Below are 22024 nucleotides of genomic sequence, written 5' to 3'. Positions count from 1 at the left end.
GTTAACTCATAGAGCAAATGTTGAGTAGAGCAATTGGACCATCACAGTCATAAAAATGTTTATAGAGCAAATGACGTGTTATGTCTTAGATCAATTGACGTATAGAGCAGATGACATATAGAGCAAACGTCGTGATCTATGAGCTATAGAGCAAATGGTTAATAGAGCAAATGAAACTAGAGCAAATGGCCGTAGAGCAAATGGAAATAGAGCAGATGTCGTAGCGCCCTAAGATTTAAATACAAGAAGAAACTCGAAAGTGTATTGTTTATTTGACTTGTTTTTGATTACATGTATAATGAATATTGATAAAGACAAAAAAAAATGTAATCCAAATTTTCAGGGAAAATTGTCAGTGTTAAGCAATCCACCTCCAACTTCGGAGCTTGAGCACGCCCTGTCCTCCCCCGGGACTAACTCTCCGGGTTCTGATATGCCCACCTACCCTGATCTACCTGACTCTGTGGCAAGAGATAGGAAGAATGGAACATTTAGTAAAGAGAAGCCAGGCCTAGTGCAGGTAAACAGTGGGACCTATAAAACTGTGGAATTGGAAGCGACATTTAATGTTATTTTAAAACAAATAGTTCAACAAGTATCCTGAAACTTAATTTACTAATTTAAATGTGTCTATATACAGTTTCATGATCATTGGATCATTTAAAAGTGTTGATCTGCCAAACTACGGTGGTAGGCGATTATATCAATATAATGAAGACGACTTCTTTTATTTATTTTAAACAAGCTTTTTTTCGAATAAGAGTTTACAAGCAATTAAAGAGAAGATTTTTTAATTGACAGCTTCTCTTGGTTCAATGTTTTTTTGTGAGTCCATACTGTTTAACAGCTTGATATAAATGTAAATTTAAATTGAAAGTCGTCTTCAAAATATTGCGATAATCGACAACACCGGATCAAATCTTTAAAATAATAGTCCATTAAAATGTTTATTATTCTAAAAATGGCACATATCTTTAATATGCAAAAATGAGGCTTACTAATATTTAAGCAAAGTGACACTATATAGTGAAAAACAACCGTCTCAAATATTTTGAGAAATTTAACAAGTGTTCAATCATCGTTTATCGGTTATTGGTCCCACCTTTCCAACCTCTTCCTTTAACGTACAATGCTTTGCTTAATCATCAAAGTTTTATGAATTAATGGTTTTTAAAAGTAATTTTATATTGTCGTGTCACTGGTACTTACACATGCAGTGACAAATATTTTTTATTTCCCTTATTTTTGTATTGGTGTACAGACAGCAAGACAAATATTGCACACACTTCACAGACGAATATTGTACAGTATAAACAGCTTACAAGTAGAAATACAGAGTGTCCCAATAAACATGGGAATTCAGCGACGACATCGATATCGTCTTCTTAAATAATTCTTTGATTTAGAATACTAATACCTACTGGGAAAGCTGTAATCTGTAAGAGTTTCTTCTGCATGTTCACATTTTGTTTGTTTATGTTTTGACTGCATAAGGGTGTACATATTAAAACAAAAAATTACAGTATACAAACAGAGTAAACTTGTCCGTCTTCATAGTTCAATTTGCGGAGACATTATAGACACATCTATGGCTTTTAAAATTAGGCATTACAAAGCTAATCCATAACAAAGACGAAATCGAATTCGTAACTGAATTCCCATGTTTTTTGGGACACTCTGTAGATTGTTAAACATACTAATTGCATTCTAAACTAGAAAACAGAAAGACATATGCCTATATACTATCCATAATGTAGACATTTGGATAGTAAGATTTTTACTAGACGGATAGTTAGATAGCTAGTTCTTTGCAAACACATTTAAACATATTATATCTACATATTTGTATTTTTTTATATAGTTACATAGATACATATATGAGAGGCTTTCAATCATCTATTTAAATTGATCTAAATTGAAACAAAATGAATTTTTGTCCGCAAATTTCTATCTTTGTAACTTTCTATCCTTGTGAATCCCAAGGTTATAATGCAAGGAAAGTTAATTGCAGTTGAGTATACTCTGCGTACATATTGAAACCAGTTCTCTCTGGGTGGACTTTGTAAACAAGAATAGATGCATCAGTGTTTGTTTAGTATCCGAGGAGATAAGAGCATTTCATTTTGATAATTTTGATAATTGACATAATAGTTTCCTATGACCAGAATATTTCATTGATTTTATATGTAAAAGATGGATCCCATGTCAGGCTTCGACATCCGTCTTGTGTTTACATTACCGCCCAGAGACAGTACACTCCAGTACAAAAGATGCGTACACCTCTGAAATGACTTTCCTTGCATTACAACCTTGGTAAATCATATCTATTTATCTATCTCTCTTAAGGAAAATAATAATAATAATAAAAATAAAAATTCAAAAGAGGAAGGGAAGGATTCTTTAAAATTTTAAGCTATTTACAATTTAATTACTTTATAATAAAGCTAGAAACATGCGCACTTGAAGTTGAAGTCGATCCAGTCTAGAAAATTGATGCATGATGTTTATAGCTATCTGGATAATTTTGATATTGAGTTTATTCTGATACAGTCAGCACATACTTTGGATACAGAAAGTTTCGCGTGATATAATTATAGAAAACTAAACAAAAATTTCCTGTGATTACTGATAGCAAATATCGAAGTGTGTTCTATAGAAGAACCCTATTAAAGAGACTGTAAGTGTTATTTCAAGTGACCCTCCATTCAAAGAGGGGCATCCTTATTCCTCAATTCACAACAGTACCCTTTAGATCTGGGACTGATCAAGGATGACAGACTTTTCATTAATTATCTACAAAAACGATTGCAATTGTTAATTACTTTGTTTGCGATGTTTTATGTTTAAGGAATACTAATATTGTCTTTCTAGAGGTAGCAGAATATAAATATTCGCTTGAAAACCACCTTGTACAATGAATATTCTAGATTTTTGGGCTTATTTCTTACAGTTCACTTGAAATTACACTCACAGTCCCTTTAAGTTCACTTTTAATGATACAATTATAAAATTAAAATCGGCACTCCAACGTTGTAAAGCTTTTTGTAAACTGTCCTTGTTGACAAAAAACTCGCACTAAAGTTTGGGTTTTTATCTCCTCTTCAGTCTTATAGAAAATGGCAAAAATAATGTTTTAGAATTAAGTTTGTAGGGACATGTGTAATATTCCTTCCAAACATTAGATAATATATTATATTTCAGCTTGAGCACAGTACAATACAGACCGGTAAACCCTGTGATATTGAGAAGATAACAATCCCTGGTAAACAAAAGAAATGTTCTTGTTGTCTTATCCTTTAATTAAATATGCATATGTATATTTATTATAAATTGCATATTTAAGTCTAAAACTAAAGAATGGAAATGAATGTACATCATCTCAGATTTGGAAGAAAACTGAATGTCAAATTTTCTTTTCATAACAAGACAGCAAATTTTCTGTATTCGTTATTTAGTTTTAGACTAAGATTATTACAAATATTTAGTCTCTGTTTTGAATTTTTAAAGTTAACTTCTTTTGACTTTCTTAATTCTCGACTTGTCTTAAAATTCCTTTTTTGTCATTACCGTAACCTTGTAATGAATCTCCTATTTTAATCCCATTTTTGTAAATTCTCGCTTATTTTTTTTCTGTTTTCTTTCTTAGTTTTATTTGTTAATCTTTAATGTTTCCGATACCTTACTTTGAAAATATATTTTTAATTATTTCTTTTTACTTCTCATATTTATGGGCTTCATGCACAATCTCCATTTTATGGGTTTAACTGATCCTTGTGTATTATAAACTAGTGCCTTTTTATTTACATAAGACCAAATTTTCAATCTACGGATAAATTATCTGTAGTTTAGCGTCTATGCATTTGTGAACATCGTAGATTTTGTAAAAGCTATTATTATATTAACTAACATAATCTGATGTACATAAACCTATTATTGAATCTTCTATCGATGTGTTGTCTGTGTAAAACTGTTTAACAATTTAGTACATAAACTGTATACAATTCATAACACTTCATATCACATATTAGATTCTAGCAATGTATGTAGTCAAATCATTAAAAATTAAGAAAGATTTCAAATATTTTCCAGACTTTGGTAGCATTCGAGGTTTATCTTTTCATTCATTTTTTATTTATTTCATACTCTGCACTTAGGTTCTAATAGTTGAGATTTTTTATCAAAACTGGAACTATTTTACTACTCTGCACTTAGGTTCTAATAGTTGAGGTTTTTATCAAAACTGGAACTATTTTACCACTCTGCACTTAGGTTCTAATAGTTGAGGTTTTTATCAAAACTGGAACTATTTTTGTTTTTTGTCTCAAAACTTTATTTAAACACTATAATCCATCAAATTTTAGATCAAAATTAATATGAAGTTGATCAAATGCTTGAAATATCTACACCTAAATAACTAAAAACAAAATCTATATACAATCATGTTTTCAAGCTTTACAATGGTGGATAGTTTATTTTTGTCATATTTGTGTTCTCTGTCATAAAAACAAACCTATCTAGTCTTGCCAAAATATTACAAAAATTGTTTTGCAAATGAAGAAATATCCCCTTTAACCCTATTTTCACTTAAAGAGATACAACTAGTTTATTAACATTTATTCTGTTGATTAATTTTATTTATTAGAATTCTCAAAAAAGTAAATTTTTTCAATTCGTTTTAAGAAAGTCCTTTCTATAACATTATTAGTTTCCTTTCTATAATTTTATTCCGGAGTTAAATCAATTTTTATCTTTTTTAATTATAAATTTGTGAATTAATATCAAAATATAAATGTTTATTAATACTTTATATGTCGATGATATTGTAATGTGTATTTACGCCTTTTTTCCGAGATTTTACAATTGTATGTCATTGGTCAATGGTCAAGTACATTATATAAGAATGTACATTGTACAATTTACATGAATTTACAGTAAGTACATAATTCATGTACACCGAGGAACGGTACCAACATCACTTTTTTCTAAAACACAACGCAGACATTCTATTAAATGTATGCTGATGTTCTGTGTTTTATATACAGTATTGTTTGTTCATTATACAATCTACAAAAGTTAATGATGCAACATTTTCTGAAACATTTGTCATTTTTGTCTTTCTATTATTCTTGTACTTAGTCGAATTTTTAAAAATAAATTTTTCAATATTGCTTAGTTTTATTTAACAAATTTAAATATTAAATGTACATAACTCCAAACTATCAATACATAGCTTTAAAAATGCATAAAGTGATTGTAATGATTACAATTGTACTGCTTGTCCTACATTATAAAACCGATTTACTATGTGACAGAATCATTTAGAGGTAATGAAAAAATTTTAATTTTGTTGTTCTTCCTGTTAAAAATATCCTTTCTTGACTTTTTTTCTTACGTTCAAGCTCTTTTTCTTTTTTCTCTAATCTTTCCTTTCTCCCTCTTTAACCTTTCCTTTTTCATCTCCAACCGTTTCTTTTTCCCTCTCCAACCTTTCCTTTCTTCATCTCCAACCTTTCCTTTCTTCATCTCCAACCTTTCCTTTCTTCATCTCCAACCTTTCCTTTCTTCATCTCCAACTTTTCCTTTCTTCATCTCCAACCTTTCCTTTATTCATCTCCAACCTTTCCTTTCTTCAACTCCAACCTTTCCATTCTTCATCTCCAACCTTTCCTTTATTCATCTCCAACCTTTTCTTTCTTCATCTCCAACCGTTTCTTTTTCCCTCTCCAAGCTTTCCTTTATTCATCTCCAACCTTTCCTTTATTCATCTCCAACCTTTCCTTTATTCATTTCCAACCTTTCCTTTCTTCATCTCCAACCTTTTCTTTCTTTATCTCCAACCTTTTCTTTTTCTTTCTCCAACCTTTCCTTTATTCATCTCCAAGCTTTCCTTTATTCATCTCAAACCTTTCCTTTATTCATCTCCAACCTTTCCTTTCTTCATCTCCAACCTTTCCTTTCTTCATCTAAAATCTTTCCTTTATTCCTCTCCAACCTTTCCTTTATTCATCTCCAACCTTTCTTTTATTCATCTCCACCCTTTCATTTCCTCATCTCCTTTCCTTTCCTCATCTCTTTTTTCTTCTCCAACTTTTCTTTTCTTCTTCATCCTTTCCTTTCTTCTTCTTAAATCTTTCCTTTATTCCTTTCTTTCTTTATTTCTTTCTTTCTTTACAGCCTTTCCTTTTTCCTCTAAAACCTTTACTTTCTTCTTTGCCGAAAATTGCAACTTTTCCTTTCCGACCTTTCCTTTTCTCTTCTTTAACCCTTTTCTTTTTTCCTTTCCAGCCTTTCCTTTCCCCCTATCCTATCTTCCTCTCCAACCTTTTCTTTCTTCTTCATCAACCTTTCAAACAAATCATCCTTTCTATCCATCTTCAACTTTACATTAACTCTTCCTATCTACCTCTCTAAGCCACTTTTCTTTATTTCCAGACCATCCTTTCTATCTTTCCAACCAACTTATTTTCCAGTCCATCCTCTATTTCTTTTCAACCCATCTTTTCTTTCTTGCTATCACATCCTTTCTTTCTATTCCACCCATCCTTTCTTTCTTTCCCACCCATCCCTGCTTTCTTTCCATAACATCTCTTCTTTTTATTCAACCCAAACTTTCGTACTTTTCAACCCTTCCTTTCTTTCCAACCAATTTTTTCTTTCTGACCAATCCATTATACTTTTCTTTCCAATTCATTCTACTTTTCTTTCCAATCCCTCCTTTCTTTCTTTCCACTCCATTATACTTTTCTTTCCAATCCATTCTACTTTTCTTTCCAATCCCTCCTTTCTTTCTTTTCACTCCATTATAATTTTCTTTCCAATCACTCCTTTCTTTCCAATCCATTATACTTTTCTTTCCAATCCCTCCTTTCTTTCTTTCCAATCCGTCCTTTCTTTCCAACCCATCAATTTTTTTTCTTTCTAACCCATCTTTTCTTTCTTTCCAACCCATCCTATCTTTCTTTCCAATCCATTCTTTTCTTTCCAACCCATCCTTTCTTTCTTTCCAATCCATCCTTTCTTTCCAACCCATCGTTTTTTTTCTTTCTAACCCATCTTTTCTTTCTTTCCAACCCATCCTATCTTTCTTTCCAATCCATTTTTTTCTTTCCAACCCATCCTTTCTTTCTTTCCAACAAATTTCCCCGCCCTTTCTTCCTTTGTATTTGTACTTTTTCTGATTTAGCTGTCCTATATTAGCTGTCCTATATTTTCCAATAATTAAACCGTTCCTTGATGCAGAACTAATCATATCAGGATACTTGTTCAGTAGACTCATAGATACTCCGTTGGACCAACCAAACCCTTCCTAAAAATACATGTAAAAATGTATAAAGTAGTAATCTCTCTGTTTGGGTGAATGCCCGATTATAACTTTTGAATTTACTGGGTTGACTTTCACTGAGAAAGTTTAGTTTCCAAACTGCCCACCCCGGATTTCCAGAGTACCTATTATTTTTTAATGTAAAGTCGAATCCTGAACCCCTTGAACCGATCTGTCTCAAATTTTGATTAGGGAACTCGGCGGGACCACAAAAATGCTCTTAGTATGGTTTATTATTATACATTATAAATTTCATGGTTTTACTAATAAAGAAAGTTTAGTTTCCATGCAAAGCTTGCCTCACAAGCTAGTAGGCATATACGTATTATACATAATATACAAAAACATATTATACCTGTACTCCATACTCTCCTCCACTCCCTGCTTTACCAACCTTTTCACAATCATACTTCTCAAACATCGTCCTGATACAACAATATATATAGGTTTCAAGGAATTATGCATACTTTTTATAGGTAAAATATTATTTAATTCCTACATCTTTGCAACCTAATGTCGTTGTTAAATTTATTTGTTAAAGTGTTTGAAATATCAGTGGTTTAGATTATTTGGTCGCAAAGATATAGGGTTCGACAAAATTTGAGTTTGTGTCAAAGACGCAAATCCTTTTTAAAATATCTTCGGTATTATATATGTAGAAGGTGTCATGGGGGGGGGGGGGTAATAGCCCTAATCGCTCATATCATAAGTCAAGTCAACAATCTCTTAAGGTTGTTGCAAAATGTGCTGCACCCTCTCACGCAAACATCTGTCAGTATTTTGCAATATATCTAAAATGTAAATGTTTTATAAAACTACATAAATGTTTTAAGAAATCAGTGGTAACACCAAAGCCCAAGGCCTTTGCGACACACAGACTCGGTTTTGATAGTTGAATCACAAATTTTGTGACTGAAAACATTGTTGCTCACCCATTCTCTTGTGCCGAAGCATAAACATTTCTAATGTATTTTTCAGCAATTTCTCGGCCTAGTAAAAAAATCCATCAGTAAAAATAAAAACTTCTTTTATAGACCTATTTCTAATACAATAGTAAGCGATTATATCAATAAAATGAAGACGACTTTCGATTTCAATTTTAACTTCTATCAAGCTGTTAAACAGCATGGATGCGATTGAAAATAAAAGTCAAGAGAAGCTGCCAATTAAAGAAGCTTCTCTTTGATTACTGTAAACTTAAGTAATTTTAAAAAAACCTGTAACAATCAAAACTTAAATAAAAGTCGTCTTTATTGTATTGATATAATCGCCTACCACCGTAGATTTTAAGATTAAAGAAAGATAAAAATGCTGATAATATTTTACTCAAGATTTTTAAAAAGAAAAATGGCATAAATATATAATGTATATAGGCTCCAATTTAAGAATAAAACACACCTATTTCCCTGCTCTCCGTTAGGTTTAATTCCTCCATGGAAGTCACAAATACTTCAACCTTAAAATATCAAAAAATTGTTTGGTCGGAGTAAAAAGAAATCTAACAATAAGATATGTTTTTTTTTCTTCTTGAAACATCTTTGATTTTGATTTAGTGGTCTGGAGCCTGGTATGTTATATGATAATTCAACCGTATATTAAAATAGAATGATATGTCTGACCAGGGGTGGCCAAACGTTAGGGAAGTCCCACTGTTGAGGTTGTTTTGTTGTGTTGTAAAGTGAAGTTGGAAGACCACCAGGGAATATAGTTACTCCAGAAGATACAATATTCTCAAGAACTCTGAAAACAATTTATATTTAAATATATATTTTATTCTCCAATTACAGACAATAAATAAAAAATAAAAATTAAACTATTTGACCCCTTAAATATTCCCTGAACACTTGTTTTTCCTATTTTTAATAATTTTACAGTTTACCTTGATGCATTAATCGTTTCATGATATGCTTGACCATATAATGGGAACAGATTACTTGGATAAAACTCCCTTTAAAATAAAAAGATTTAAAAGATTAAGCACAAAATTATTCTTTTCTAATTATTAAAGGGAGTGTTAGCGAAAAATGAAAGAGGGTATTGGCTTCAGGCCAAAAATAAGCGCTTTTGATTGCTACCAATCTTACTTCTATCTTTTGCGTCTATAAGGAGAAAATTGTTAAAAATGACTTTTACCGAAAAATGTTTCGTCCAAAAATTCAGAGAGATGCTTAACAGTCAACTCATATCGTAATTAAATTCCAAACAAATCATTCAGATATTAAAAACAATTGTCATAAATTATTTTTCGACGCATTCTATATATAGTTAATACTTCATAATATTTTTTATTTTTTATGATCTGAGAGTTACTCTTGAAAACATTTAATCCTGTTTCGAAGATTTTTGATAATTAAGACGACATTTTCATATTTTCCAGGAATATCTGAATAAGTTTGTAATTAAATTGATTAATTTACTATCCGAGTTGAATGTTGCAACTTTCCGAATTTGTATGGACACTACGTTCTTCGGTCTGAGTCGTTTTTAACAATTTTCTCATTATAGACGCAACAGATAGAAGTGAGATTAGAAGCGCTAAAAGCGCTTATTTTTTGCCGTAAACCTATACCCCCTTTCATTTTTCGTGAACATTTCCCTTAATGTCGAAAACTATAAACCTTTTGTGCTTGTTGGTTTTCAAATTGTAATCATACCACATGGAGTCATCTTCATTCCATAGAACTGCTCTGAAATAATGAAATATTTGTTGAGAATATTTATCTTTAAAAATAGTTTTATGAAAAATGCGAAGAAGTTATTGAAATTATTAGAGAATTTCTGAAATTTTGTTTGGATGCTTAACTTATCTTTAGCGGTGTAAAAAATGAATTTTTAAAGAAATTTTTTCTAAGCAGTCTCTTTTTACCTTATAGCACTCTTTAACTGTAATGCAATATCCTTGTATTTCTTTGCTTCATCTGCTCTTCCAAGATCTTCAAAATATTCGCCAAGAATTGCAGCATTTCTACCAAATGTAAATTGTCTCAGAGATTACATTTTTGTGAATTGTGATATTTTTTATATTTAATGTAAAGTTGAAATTGATGAAAACCTGGCCCCTCATGAGAATTTATCGTATCAAAAATAATTAAATCTTCATGTAATAAATATTTCATTTGATTTGAAAGTATCAAGTATACTATAATAGGAATGTTTAGGTATACTAGTGTATTATTGCATATCAAGAATAATTGTAAATGATTATATGAAGTATATTTGTAAAGGATTATATTAAGTTTACTTGTAAAAGATTGTATTAATTATACTAGTAAAGGATTGTGTTATGTTAACTTGTAAATGATTGTATTATTCATGCAAGTAAATGATTGTAATAAGTATACTTGTAAAGGATTGTATTAAGTATACTTGTAAAGGATTGCATTAATTATACTTGTAATGGATTGTATAAAGTATACTTGTAAAGGATTGTATTAAGTATACGTGTAAAGGATTGTATAAAGTATACTTGTAAAGGATTGTATTAAGTATACGTGTAAAGGATTGTATAAAGTATACGGATTGTATAAAGTATACTTGTAAAGGATTGTATTAAGTATACGTGTAAAGGATTGTATAAAGTATACGTGTAAGGGATTGTATTAAGTATACTTGTAAAGGATATAAAATATACTTGTAAAGGATTGTATTAAGTATACTTGTAAAGGATTGTATTAGGTATACTTGTAAAGGATTGTAATAAGTATACTTGTAAAGGATTGTGTCAAGTATACTTTTAAAGGATTGTATTAGGTAGACTAGTAAAGGATTGTGTTAAGTATACTTTTAAAGGATTGTATTAAGTATACAATTGTAAAGGATTGTATTAATTATGCTAGTAAAGGATTAAGTATATTTGTAACGGATTGTAATAAGTATACGTGTAAAGGATTGTATTAAGTATACTTGTAAAGGATTGTATTAAGTATACTTGTAAAGGATTGTAATAAGTATATGTGTAAAGGATTGTGTTAAGTATACTTGTAAAGGATTGTATTGAGTATACGTGTAAAGGATTGTCTAAAGTATACGTGTAAAGGGTTGTATTAAGTATACTTGTAAAGGATTGTATAAAGTATACTTGTAAAGGATTGTATTCAGATCAACAGGAAGAATATCTCCAGTAGTAACTGAGAGTAGAGGATGCTCAGGATTTCCAAGCTGTTCATCAAACCATCTAAACATATCACTATAATTAAAATGTATTTTGAAAATTTTTATGAAAAACAATCCCTGGATATAATCTTGACATCTGGATGAATAAGGATACCTTGATACAAATCCTGCTACCTGAATGAATAATTCGATACCTGGATGAATAATCCTGATACCTGGTTGAATAATCCTGATACCTGGTTGAATAACCCTGATACCTGTTTGAATAATCCTGATACCTGGTTGAATAATCCTGATACCCGGATGAATCCTGATACCTGGATAAATAATAATACCTGGATGAATCCTGATACCTGGATGAATAATTATAATACCTGGATGAATAATCTTGATACCTGGATAACTAATTATAATACCTGGATGAATAATTATAGTACCTTGACAAATAATTAATATAGCTGGATGAATAATTGTAATACCTAGATGACTAATTATTATACATGGATGAATAATTCTAATATCTAAATGAATAATAATAATACCTGGATGAATAATCCCATCCAGATTCTGCTCCAGATTTCATGTGTCCATACCAAACATTTCTCTGTCCATCAATATTAAAATCAGCATTTATTAAAAATTATTAATGACAGAAAAATTGGACCCAAGCTTTTGATTTTGATTAATTGATTATAATAATGCCTTGTTTTGAGGTAACTTTTGAGCAAGCTCATAATCCTCTGTTCTTGCATAAAGTATTCAAACCGTTCTTGGTAATATCTACGCATGGGTAGGGAAGATAAGCATAAAGTATTCAAACCGTTCTTGGTAATATCTACGCATAGGGAAGATAAGCATAAAGTATTCAAACTGTTCTTCGTAATTTCTACGCATGGGTAGGGTAGATAAGCATAAAGTATTCAAACCGTTCTTGGTAATATCTACGCATGGGTAGGGAAGATAAGCATAAAGTATTCAAACTGTTCTTGGTAATTTCTACGCATGGGTAGGGTAGATAAGCATAAAGTATTCAAACCGTTCTTGGTAATTTCTACGCATGGGTAGGGAAGATAAGCATAAAGTATTCAAACTGTTCTTCGTAATTTCTACGCATGGGTAGGGTAGATAAGCATAAATTTAAACATAAGTAGAAAATTCTTTTAAATTTTATGATTTAAAAAAATACATTAATTTAAATATGACATTGCAAGTTTGATGATTATTGATTAGGATAACCTTGGAGAAGGATACATTTTTAAAAATGAAACTGATAATGGAAGAAATTGGATATTGAACGATGAGATCATGATCAAGGAAATAAAATCAATCCTTAAAGATGGGCGATGAAATCTTTTTCAAGGGAGTGAATTCAATTTCTAGTGATGGAACATGAAATCATGATCAAGGAAGTAAAAAAAATTTCTAAAGATGAAACATGAAATCATTATCAAGGGAGTGAACTCAACTTCTAAAGATGAAACATGAAATCTTGATCAAGGAAGTAAAATCAACTTCTAAAGAAGGAACATGAAATCATGATTAAGGAAGTAAAATCAACTTCTAAAGGTGAGACATGAAATCATGATCAAGGGAGTGAACTCAACTTCTAAAGATGAAACATGAAATCATGATTAAGAAAGTAAAATCAACTTCTAAAGATGGAACATGAAATCATGATCAAGGAAGTAAAATCAACTTCTAAAGATGGAACATGAATTCATGATCAAGGAAGTAAAATCAATTTCTAAAGATGGAACATGAAATCATGATTAAGGAAGTAAAATCAATTTCTAAAGATGGAACATGAAATCATGATCAAGGAAGTAAAATCAACTTCTAAAGATGGAAAATTAAGTAAAGAGAATCGATGAAATTATGAAAACTGTGATCATTGTCATCATGAATGAGATAAAAATAGGATGAATAACAATAATTGTAAGAAGGAGTCGGGATTGGGACAAAAATGAAAGAAAATGAATCAAGCCAAGTCAGTTTGTGAATAGGGATAGGTACGTCAGGATGTACTTGAATGAATAAAATTACAGATATTTAAGGTGAGATAAAGTTTAGAATGCTGGCCTAAATATGACTCAGGTCTGGGTCCTCCAACCTCTACATTGTAGGATGCAAGCATGTAGTCCTTTCCATCAATCTAGATTAATACGCATTTTAGAACTTAATTTTCAAAGAGATTAATTTTAATACATACCGTTACATTTCTAAACCTTTTGATCCAGAACTTGAACTCAGTGTCCATACTCCATACATAGTTTGCATACGGTCTACTTAGGGACGGATCCAGGCTCAGTATCTCCTAAAGGAGACATGGATTGGTTAGAATATATCCGTCTGCTTAGGAACGGAAACAAATTTATTATCTCCTATAGGAGGAGATTTTGTAAACATTATTGTCTTCAAAAGTAATTACCACGCACCGTATGTCGTAGATTGTACGTATATTTATACCTGTACATACATATGAACCATCTGGCAATACAGAGGAGGCTGGGATCTTTTCTCATAATAAACTCTGCAAATGAATATTCATACATTTTTTCTCTCAAAAAGGGTTAAAAATTAGATTTTTTATTAAAAAGAAAGTAATCAAGTTTTAAGAGGGGGTGGGGTTTTTGGTTAAAAAAGATTTAACATTAATTTGTTTACCTGTTCCCATTCGGAATATGACCAAACCTCTCGATTAAAAGCTGAAATATATTAGAATATTATACTGAACAACTCTTAGTTACATCTTTGATTTTTCTTGGTTAGAAAGAATCAAAAACTCTAACACCTTCTCTAATCTTCAATAGGGATTAAAAATAAAATCAACCAAAAAATGACAAATTTGAATAATTTTGTTCTGATGATAATCATCTTCTTTTTTCTCTAAAGGTCTGTGCATTTTTTCTAATTTTTTGTTTTTCTCGACTGTAGTTGTAATTTAAATTAAACTTTTCATGTCAATTATAGATGCAAATAGTAGCTAGAGGTGTGTCAAATACGTTTTTTTTGTTGAATTGAAGGCTAAAATCTCCATTTCAACATTTTTAAAAGCAATAAATGCTTGATTTCACAATTTAAATATATTTCTCCTATTAATTTTTGAAGAAGAAAAAAAAGTAAGTGAGGGAAAAATCGACATTTTTTATTTGAAAAAATATTAAGTTTCTTTTGTCCTTTGAATGTATTTCTGTACAAAACTAGCAAAATAAGTACAAGTACAGTCTGGGAAAGTATACAATTAGTGGAACAAAATAACCACGTCCGGACCACCCTTTTTATGATTTAAATAAATGTGTGCACGAAATATCGTCTTCTTTCAACACAATCTCCAAATCAAAAGCAAACAATATTCAGACATATTAGTAAAATAAATATGTTCAAGGAAGTTCAAACTGATTTGCTCTGCGATGGTTACATTCTTCCAACGCAAAAAGTAAACGAACTTTTACCGCAAACTGTAGAACGCATTTTGTGTACACAATTTATCGAGAGTGGAGTTCCTCTTCTTTACCCTATCCCCGCTGGGGTACTTGAAAACCAGGATACGCTGGGGGGGGGGTCAATTTGACCCCCCCTCTAAATCCCATGTTTTATGTCCAAATATGACAAATGATACATCATTAGAAAGCTCTTGTGCTCTATTTTTAGAATCTGCAAAAAAATTTGCAAATTTGCGAAAATTGAATTTTCTATCGCAAAATCCAGTTTTATAGTAAAAATGTTTGCAAAAAAAAATTTGTCCAAAAAATGACAAATTATACATTTTTGAAAAGCCCTTGACCATGCCATTTTAAATATGCAAAAATTTTTGCAAAATTTTAAATAACCTGATTTTTAATCAAGAAAAACTAAAAATGTGCAAATTTCCTTTGACAGGTTGTTTGCAAAAAATTTGCAATTTTTTTTCGCAAAACTTGTGCAATCCGTTTCCTTATGTCATAGGCTTTCCAAAAAGCTAAATTTTATCAAAATCTGACAAGTGAAAGTTGGTCAAAACAAAGATTTAGTTTGCTACAGGCAAAAGCAGTCATTCAGGCAGTGTGCCTGAGGACTCAGGCAGTTAGTATTAAAGCCCAGTTTTAGGCCTAAAGGGAGGGCTTTGGGTATGTAAGAAAAGTCAGAAAATTTCAACAGCCTCAGACCAATACTTTTTGAGTTATGTAAAAAAAACTACAGGGGGGGTCAAATTGACCCCCCCCCCTGCGGGAATAGGGTTAATAAAATCTTTATATGCATGATGTCCTAAACCAACCTTAAAATTATCCAGCATACCCTCAACTGTTTCATACAACTCGGAAAGAAGAAGTCCTTTGATAGTCCAGTAGGAATCCCAATAGTAAATCTCACGAAATCTAAAGTATATAGAAATTTTGATTTCAAGAATTCGAGCATTAAAATTATTATCACGTGACAGGGTGGCCCAAAAAGCAAGAGATTGAATTCAATCTTACGCCTTGAATATATTTCAAAGGTTTACTAAATAATTTGGCAAGAAAGAAGCAATAGGTTTTACCTTCAGTGAACCGTACACAAGAAAAAGAACTAAATAAATTTCAACCAGTCGTCTCTGAAGTTTTATTTATGATTGGTTACTCTGATTTTTTATTTCAAGTATTTCAGTTTTTTTCCTGCAATACGGGAAAAAATAGCTAGAGATAATAAAGTTTTGCAAAATTTGTCTTAAAATGTTAATTATATGTAATTAAATAACTTATTGAATTTACTATTGGTAATCATAATAAAAGTTTATCCATGTAAGAAATAGTAAAATTTGCCAATCAATAATAAACAACTAGGGGATTTAAATGAAAAACTGAACATGATAAACGTTTTTTGAATAAATACAGTAAAGTGTGATACGGTTTTTATGCTTTTTTTAAATGTGAGATCAAGAGCAGATAAGATTTTGCTAAAACCAGATTTCCTATAGGCATAAATAAAATATATTTCTAAAATATTTCGAAGTATGAATGAACAAATATACGTTAAAAGTCAATCCCATAAATGTATTAATAACAATTTGCATAAGTATTTCTATTTGAAAATCAAATTATCTCTGTTTAACCCTCCTCTCCCCTCTTCCCTTACCACCCCCCCCCCTCTTGCGAGTTGATCCGCCCCCTTGAATTGACAAGAAACGAAAATTATCTAGATAAAAAAGTAACACAGATGTGAGACATATGATGTGCGTTGTCTAGCGCACAGTGGTAATTATTCAATATAGTACTTACACGAAAATTCATAAGTCTGTTTTTTGTTCATATATATTTTTTAAAGAAATAAAGATGGAAAAATATAATTTTACTAAGGCATATTTTTTACAACATGCAACGTGTTCTTAATAAAAAACAAAATCATATAAACATGTTCAATTCTTTGTTCTAATTATGATTTGATAAGCCCACTGTGCTCTGACAGTGATCAGATAAGCTACGAATAATCTTTAAAAATAAGATTAGAACTGACTGTTAACAGTTCAGCTTCACACTTAAGGTGGACTGCATTTAAAATATATATTTAAATACACTTTAATAATGCCTTATTCTATCTTCACAAATTTTTCACAATTTCTAGCTTTTCCACTTTCATCTTTATTGGCAACATAAACATGTGTGTTCATAATTACACAAAACTCAATTTTGTATACAATTGTCCTAACCTTCAACCTTTTCTAAACGAAGTTGACTGTCGAGAGATCAATTTTACATCTTCTCTTATTTAAACCATATTCGCCACTTTAAAGCTTAATTACTCGATATCATTCAAAACTTACGAGTACTTCTTATTCGACTCTAAATCTTTATTTAAAAAATGATATCTGAGATAACGTAATTATCAATGAAATCTAAAAATCTTTACAAACAAAGATTTTCTTCTTTTGGTATAGCAGAAACTTCGGATAGGATTTTCTGACAAGACCATGATTAAAGATACCTATGTACCCTGAATAAATGTTTGACTTGTAAAAATGAATCTATAACAGGATGAGGGTTGTAGTGTTACTCTTGTTCTCTATATCCTGTATACAAGGAAAATCTGTAGAATATGATTACGATGAATTTCAACCATATCAGAGGTGAGTTCTTTTAATTAAAGAAATATTTTGTTTTGGTCATTACACTTTTTAATCTAAACAGAATCACATAAAATATCCAGGACGGAACTGAAGAGAATACCATTGTACAAGACCACTTCACCTAGAAGACACCTTCAGAGTGTGGGAACCAGTTTAAATACAATCAGGAGAAGGTAATAAACAAGATAAAATCTGTTTAAATACAATCATGAGAAGGTAATAAACAAGATAGAACCAGTTGAAATACAATCAGGAGAAGGTAATAAATATGATAGAACCAGTTGAAATAAAATCAGGACAAGGTAATAAACAAGATAAAACCAGTTTAAATACAATCAGGAGAAGGTGATAAACAAGATAGAACAAGTTGAAATAAAATCAGGAGAAGGTTATCAACAAGATAGAACCCTTTTAAATACAATCAGAAGAAGGTAGTAAACAAGATAGAACCAGTTTAAATACAATCAGGAGAAGGTAATAAACAAGATAGAACCAGTTGAAATACAATCAGAAGAAGGTAATAAACAAGATAGAACCAGTTTAAATACAATCAGGACAAGGTAATAAACAAGATAAAACCAGTTTAAATACAATCAGGAGAAGGTAATAAATAAGATAGAATCAGTTTAAATACAATCAGGAGAAGGTAATAAACAAGATAGAACCAGTTTAAATACAATCAGGAAAAGGTAATAAACATGATAGAACCAGTTTAAATACAATCAGGAGAAGGTAATAAACAAGATAGAACCAGTTNCTATGTAGATTCAGTGCTATGTAGATTCAGCGCTATGTAGATTCAGTGCTATGTAGATTCAGTGCTATGTAGATTCAGCGCTATGTAGATTCAGAGCTATGTAGATTCAGCGCTATGTAGATTCAGCGCTATGTAGATTCGGTGCTATGTAGATTCAGCGCTATGTAGATTCATTAAAAAAAGTACAGAATAATCAAACAGCGTGTAGAAATCAGATTAGAGAAGAAACTGAAAAATTAATGTTAACAATTACATTTAGATATGGTGCAGTTGGAGCACAACCTGAACCCCTGTCCAACTATCTAGATGCTCAATATTACGGTCCTATCACCATTGGAACTCCACCACAGACTTTTAAGGTGACATTTATATTCAATTCTATCTGCACAAATATATATATTAACATCACTATTTATTTTTATTATTCTTGTGTTTATTTTCTTTTATTAATACTATCAAATACTACTAGAGTACGAATTACGATTCCTTTTAAAAAAGGGGAAATAGATTTAAAGGGTTCAGTAGTGAATCGTTAATTGCTTATTTAGATGAGGATTAATCGCAATCATGTTAACAGTCCCTTTGAGTGTCTAACCTAACGAGGTTATAGTGTATAGAGTGATGATGTACGCTAATACTTTACCAAGTTTATAGGCCATAAACTATACCGAGAGCGTACTGCATAGTTGTTTATTCTAAGTTGATTCTGGCCTGACCTATAGTATATCAATATTAGTAAACAGTTCTAAGTGTATAGTACAGCTAACTGAGCACACAGGTAGAGAACTACCATCCCCCCTGGTCTAACCCAAACAAATAATATTATTAATGGTCCAGGTTGTGTTTGACACTGGATCCAGTAATCTCTGGGTTCCCAGTAAGAAATGTCACATCACAAATATTGCCTGTCTGCTTCACAACAAGTATGATGGTAGAAGATCATCAACCTACAAGGAAAATGGAACATCCTTTGATATCAGATATGGCAGTGGAAGCCTTTCCGGGTTTCTTTCAACCGATACCGTCTCATTCGGAGGTAACAGAATAAAAATTATCCAGATAATGATAGTTTTCTAAGTCCCTTCAAACATTTTTTATTAATTTTTGCCATTGTATATATTTTTAAGTTTTTAAATTCAGTTGTGTTTATAATTTTTGTCTGATTTAGATAATTTTCTGCATTAGTATAGTGAATTAGTGATATGATTTTTTTTATATTACAGTTATCCAATTTTCGTTACACTCGCCTTTTTTGCACTTTATTTTTCTTAATTTTTCTTTAAATCAGTTTTTTTTCTTTTGTTTTTAGGAGAACAAATCGTCGATCAGACATTTGCCGAAGCTATGTCTGAGCCTGGAATAGCATTCGTCGCTGCTAAGTTTGATGGTATACTTGGGATGGGGTATTCAACTATTTCTGTAAACAAAGTTGTTCCTCCTTTCTACAATATGGTTAAACAAGGACTAGTCCAGGTTAGTGAACAAGTCAGGGGTTCAGGACTTATTCTGATCAAGGACCTCTTTAGAGTTATATTCTTTTAAATTTAACAAAAAAAAATGTTGCAAAAATTGTATAATGTAATGTTCAGGATCCAGTATTTAGTTTCTACTTGAGCCGCAACCCTGATGATTCTGTTGGCGGAGAAATTATCCTGGGAGGATCTGATCCTAACTATTATCAAGGAAACTTCACATATACCCCCGTAACTAGGTAGGAAGGGGGGATCAAATCTACTATTTTGCCGCTTTAATTATTTTGGGACATAAACGTGAATAAAATAATAAGACCTTTATAAATACTTAGGAAAGGATATTGGCAATTTAAGATGGACGGAGTTAAACTTGGAGATCAACAGTTCTGTGAAGGAGGATGCCAGGTAAATATTCAGAAATCTGTTTTGTGGTAATTCAAATAAAAATTTGTTTAAAATCTTTTTTAAGGCAATTGCTGACACCGGCACCTCTTTGATCGCTGGACCTTCGGACATCGTTACAGCGATTAATAAAGCTCTCGGAGGCACTCCTATTGTAGGAGGAGAATATATGATCGACTGCTCTACTCTACCTAAACTTCCAAACATTGGATTTATGATTGGAGGTGTTGAGTTCGACTTAACTCCAGATCAGTATGTTATGAAGGTAAATAATTCTAGCCTCCGTACTCGCTACATTTCCATTTTGATTGAAATTTTGAAAAAAATACCTGTGCTACATTTTGCAATAATTTAATGAATCAGCATCTAAAATTTGCTAATTTAGATTTAACAGTTTGGGACATTATACTAATTTAGATTAAACAGTTTGGGAAACTATCCTTTGATTCTACAGTTTAGGAAAACTATTCTAATTTAGATTAAACTAATTGGACAACTATTCCAAATTAGATTTAACAGTATGGGAAACTAAACTGATTCAGATTAAACAGTTTGGGAACCTAAACTAATTTAGATTTAACAGTTATGGAAACTATTATAATTTAGATTCAACAGTTTGGAAAACTATCCTCATTAAGAATCAACAGTTTGGGAAACTATCCTCATTAAGAATCAACAGTTTGGGAAACTATACTCATTAAGATTCAACAGTTTGGGAAACTATTCTCATTAAGATTCAACAGTTTGGGAAACTATGATCATTTAGATTCAACAGTTTGGGAAACTATCATCATTTAGATTCAAAAGTTTGAGAAACTATCCTAATTTAGATTCAACAGTTTGGGAAACTATTCTCATTAAGATTCAACAGTTTGGGAAACATGATCATTTAGATTCAACAGTTTGGGAAACTATCATCATTTAGATTCAGAAGTTTGAGAAACTATCCTAATTTAGATTCAACAGTTTGGGAAACTATCCTAATTTAGATTCAACAGTTTGGGAAACTATCCTAATTTAGATTCAACAGTTTGGAAAAACTATCTGTCTTTCTGGGTTCATGGGACTGGATGTACCTCCCCCAATGGGACCTATCTGGATTCTAGGAGATGTTTTCATTGGTAATATTAATTTAGTGTTTTTTTTCATTGGTACTGTTATTTAAGGGTTTCACTGGTAATATTCATTTATATTGCTTTCATTGGTTCTGTTATTCAAGGGTTTCATTGGTGCTTATATTCAAGGGTTTCATTGGTATTATTTATTATTATTTTTTATTGGTATTGTTATTCAAGGGTTTAATTGGTAATATTCCTTTGTATTTTTTCATTGGTACTGTTATTCAAAGGATTCATTGGTATTATTCATTTTTATTTTTTATTGGTACTGTTATTTAAGTGTATCGTTGGTAACATTCGTTATTGTTATATTATAAATGCATTGATCGAAAGAAAAGATAATAAATCTATAATAGTTTGTTTATTTCAGGACCATACTACACTGAGTTTGATATGGGAAATGATAGAGTTGGATTTGCTAAGACCACTGTTCACAATTAACAAAATAACAATGTCAATAATCAGTTTACGTGTATCTAATTAAAAACTATTGATTGAGATACAATCTCGAATTTGTTGCAGGTTATCAAAGTAGCTATTTTTGTCTGCTTCAATAAAAAAAACAGTATGGTCTGTTACAATTTGTTTGACAATTTATCAAAAAATTAAACAATACAAATCATCTCTTTCAGCCTTAAAACAAGAAAACCCACAAGGGTAAGAAGGTTCCGTGTTATTGTACCTGGCCCGGGAACTATGAGTATATTGTTATTGTACCTGGCCCGGGAACTATGAGTATATTTTTATTGCACCTGCCCTGGG

At 31.1% G+C, this 22024-nt stretch overlaps 3 protein-coding genes across 6 annotated transcripts; 2 read left to right on the top strand and 1 right to left on the bottom strand.

The window, feature by feature from the left end:
* Positions 1–343: 343 nt before the first annotated feature.
* LOC111712786 (uncharacterized) lies at positions 344–5167 on the top strand (the record flags this gene model as incomplete). The annotated part of the gene is given in 2 exon segments (XM_023487510.1): positions 344–520; positions 3202–5167. Coding segments are annotated over 2 exon segments (276 nt in total), but the record flags the coding sequence as incomplete, so codon positions are not given.
* Positions 5156–10718, bottom strand: LOC111712785 (trehalase). Its single transcript, XM_023487509.1, has 10 exons — positions 10663–10718; positions 10188–10286; positions 9940–10008; positions 9201–9269; positions 8941–9061; positions 8720–8777; positions 8254–8311; positions 7677–7746; positions 7230–7306; positions 5156–5280 (listed from the first exon to the last, which is right to left on the bottom strand). Exons 1-10 carry the CDS (start codon positions 10701–10703, stop codon positions 5220–5222), a joined length of 723 nt encoding a protein of 240 aa, XP_023343277.1. The 5' UTR covers positions 10704–10718; the 3' UTR covers positions 5156–5219.
* LOC111712784 (lysosomal aspartic protease) lies at positions 7766–21783 on the top strand. 4 transcript variants are annotated; one of them, XM_023487504.1, is made up of 11 exons: positions 7766–7797; positions 17421–17513; positions 17594–17686; positions 18530–18629; positions 19108–19306; positions 19580–19743; positions 19860–19981; positions 20075–20147; positions 20212–20409; positions 21166–21265; positions 21633–21783. In XM_023487504.1, the coding sequence occupies exons 1-11, from the start codon at positions 7781–7783 to the stop codon at positions 21701–21703; spliced, it is 1230 nt and encodes a 409-aa protein (XP_023343272.1). In that variant the 5' UTR covers positions 7766–7780; the 3' UTR covers positions 21704–21783. The 4 variants fall into 4 exon arrangements, with proteins under 4 accessions (XP_023343272.1, XP_023343275.1, XP_023343276.1 ...); XM_023487505.1 differs by lacking the exon at positions 7766–7797 and adding an exon at positions 16835–16930; XM_023487507.1 differs by lacking the exons at positions 21166–21265; positions 21633–21783 and adding an exon at positions 20847–20957.
* The last annotated feature ends 241 nt before the right edge of the window (positions 21784–22024 follow it).

The sequence above is a fragment of the Eurytemora carolleeae genome, unplaced genomic scaffold (assembly GCF_000591075.1).
Source record: "Eurytemora carolleeae unplaced genomic scaffold, Eaff_2.0 scaffold1305, whole genome shotgun sequence".
NCBI lineage: Eukaryota > Metazoa > Arthropoda > Copepoda > Calanoida > Temoridae > Eurytemora > Eurytemora carolleeae.
This window is presented reverse-complemented; position numbering and strand designations above follow the sequence as displayed.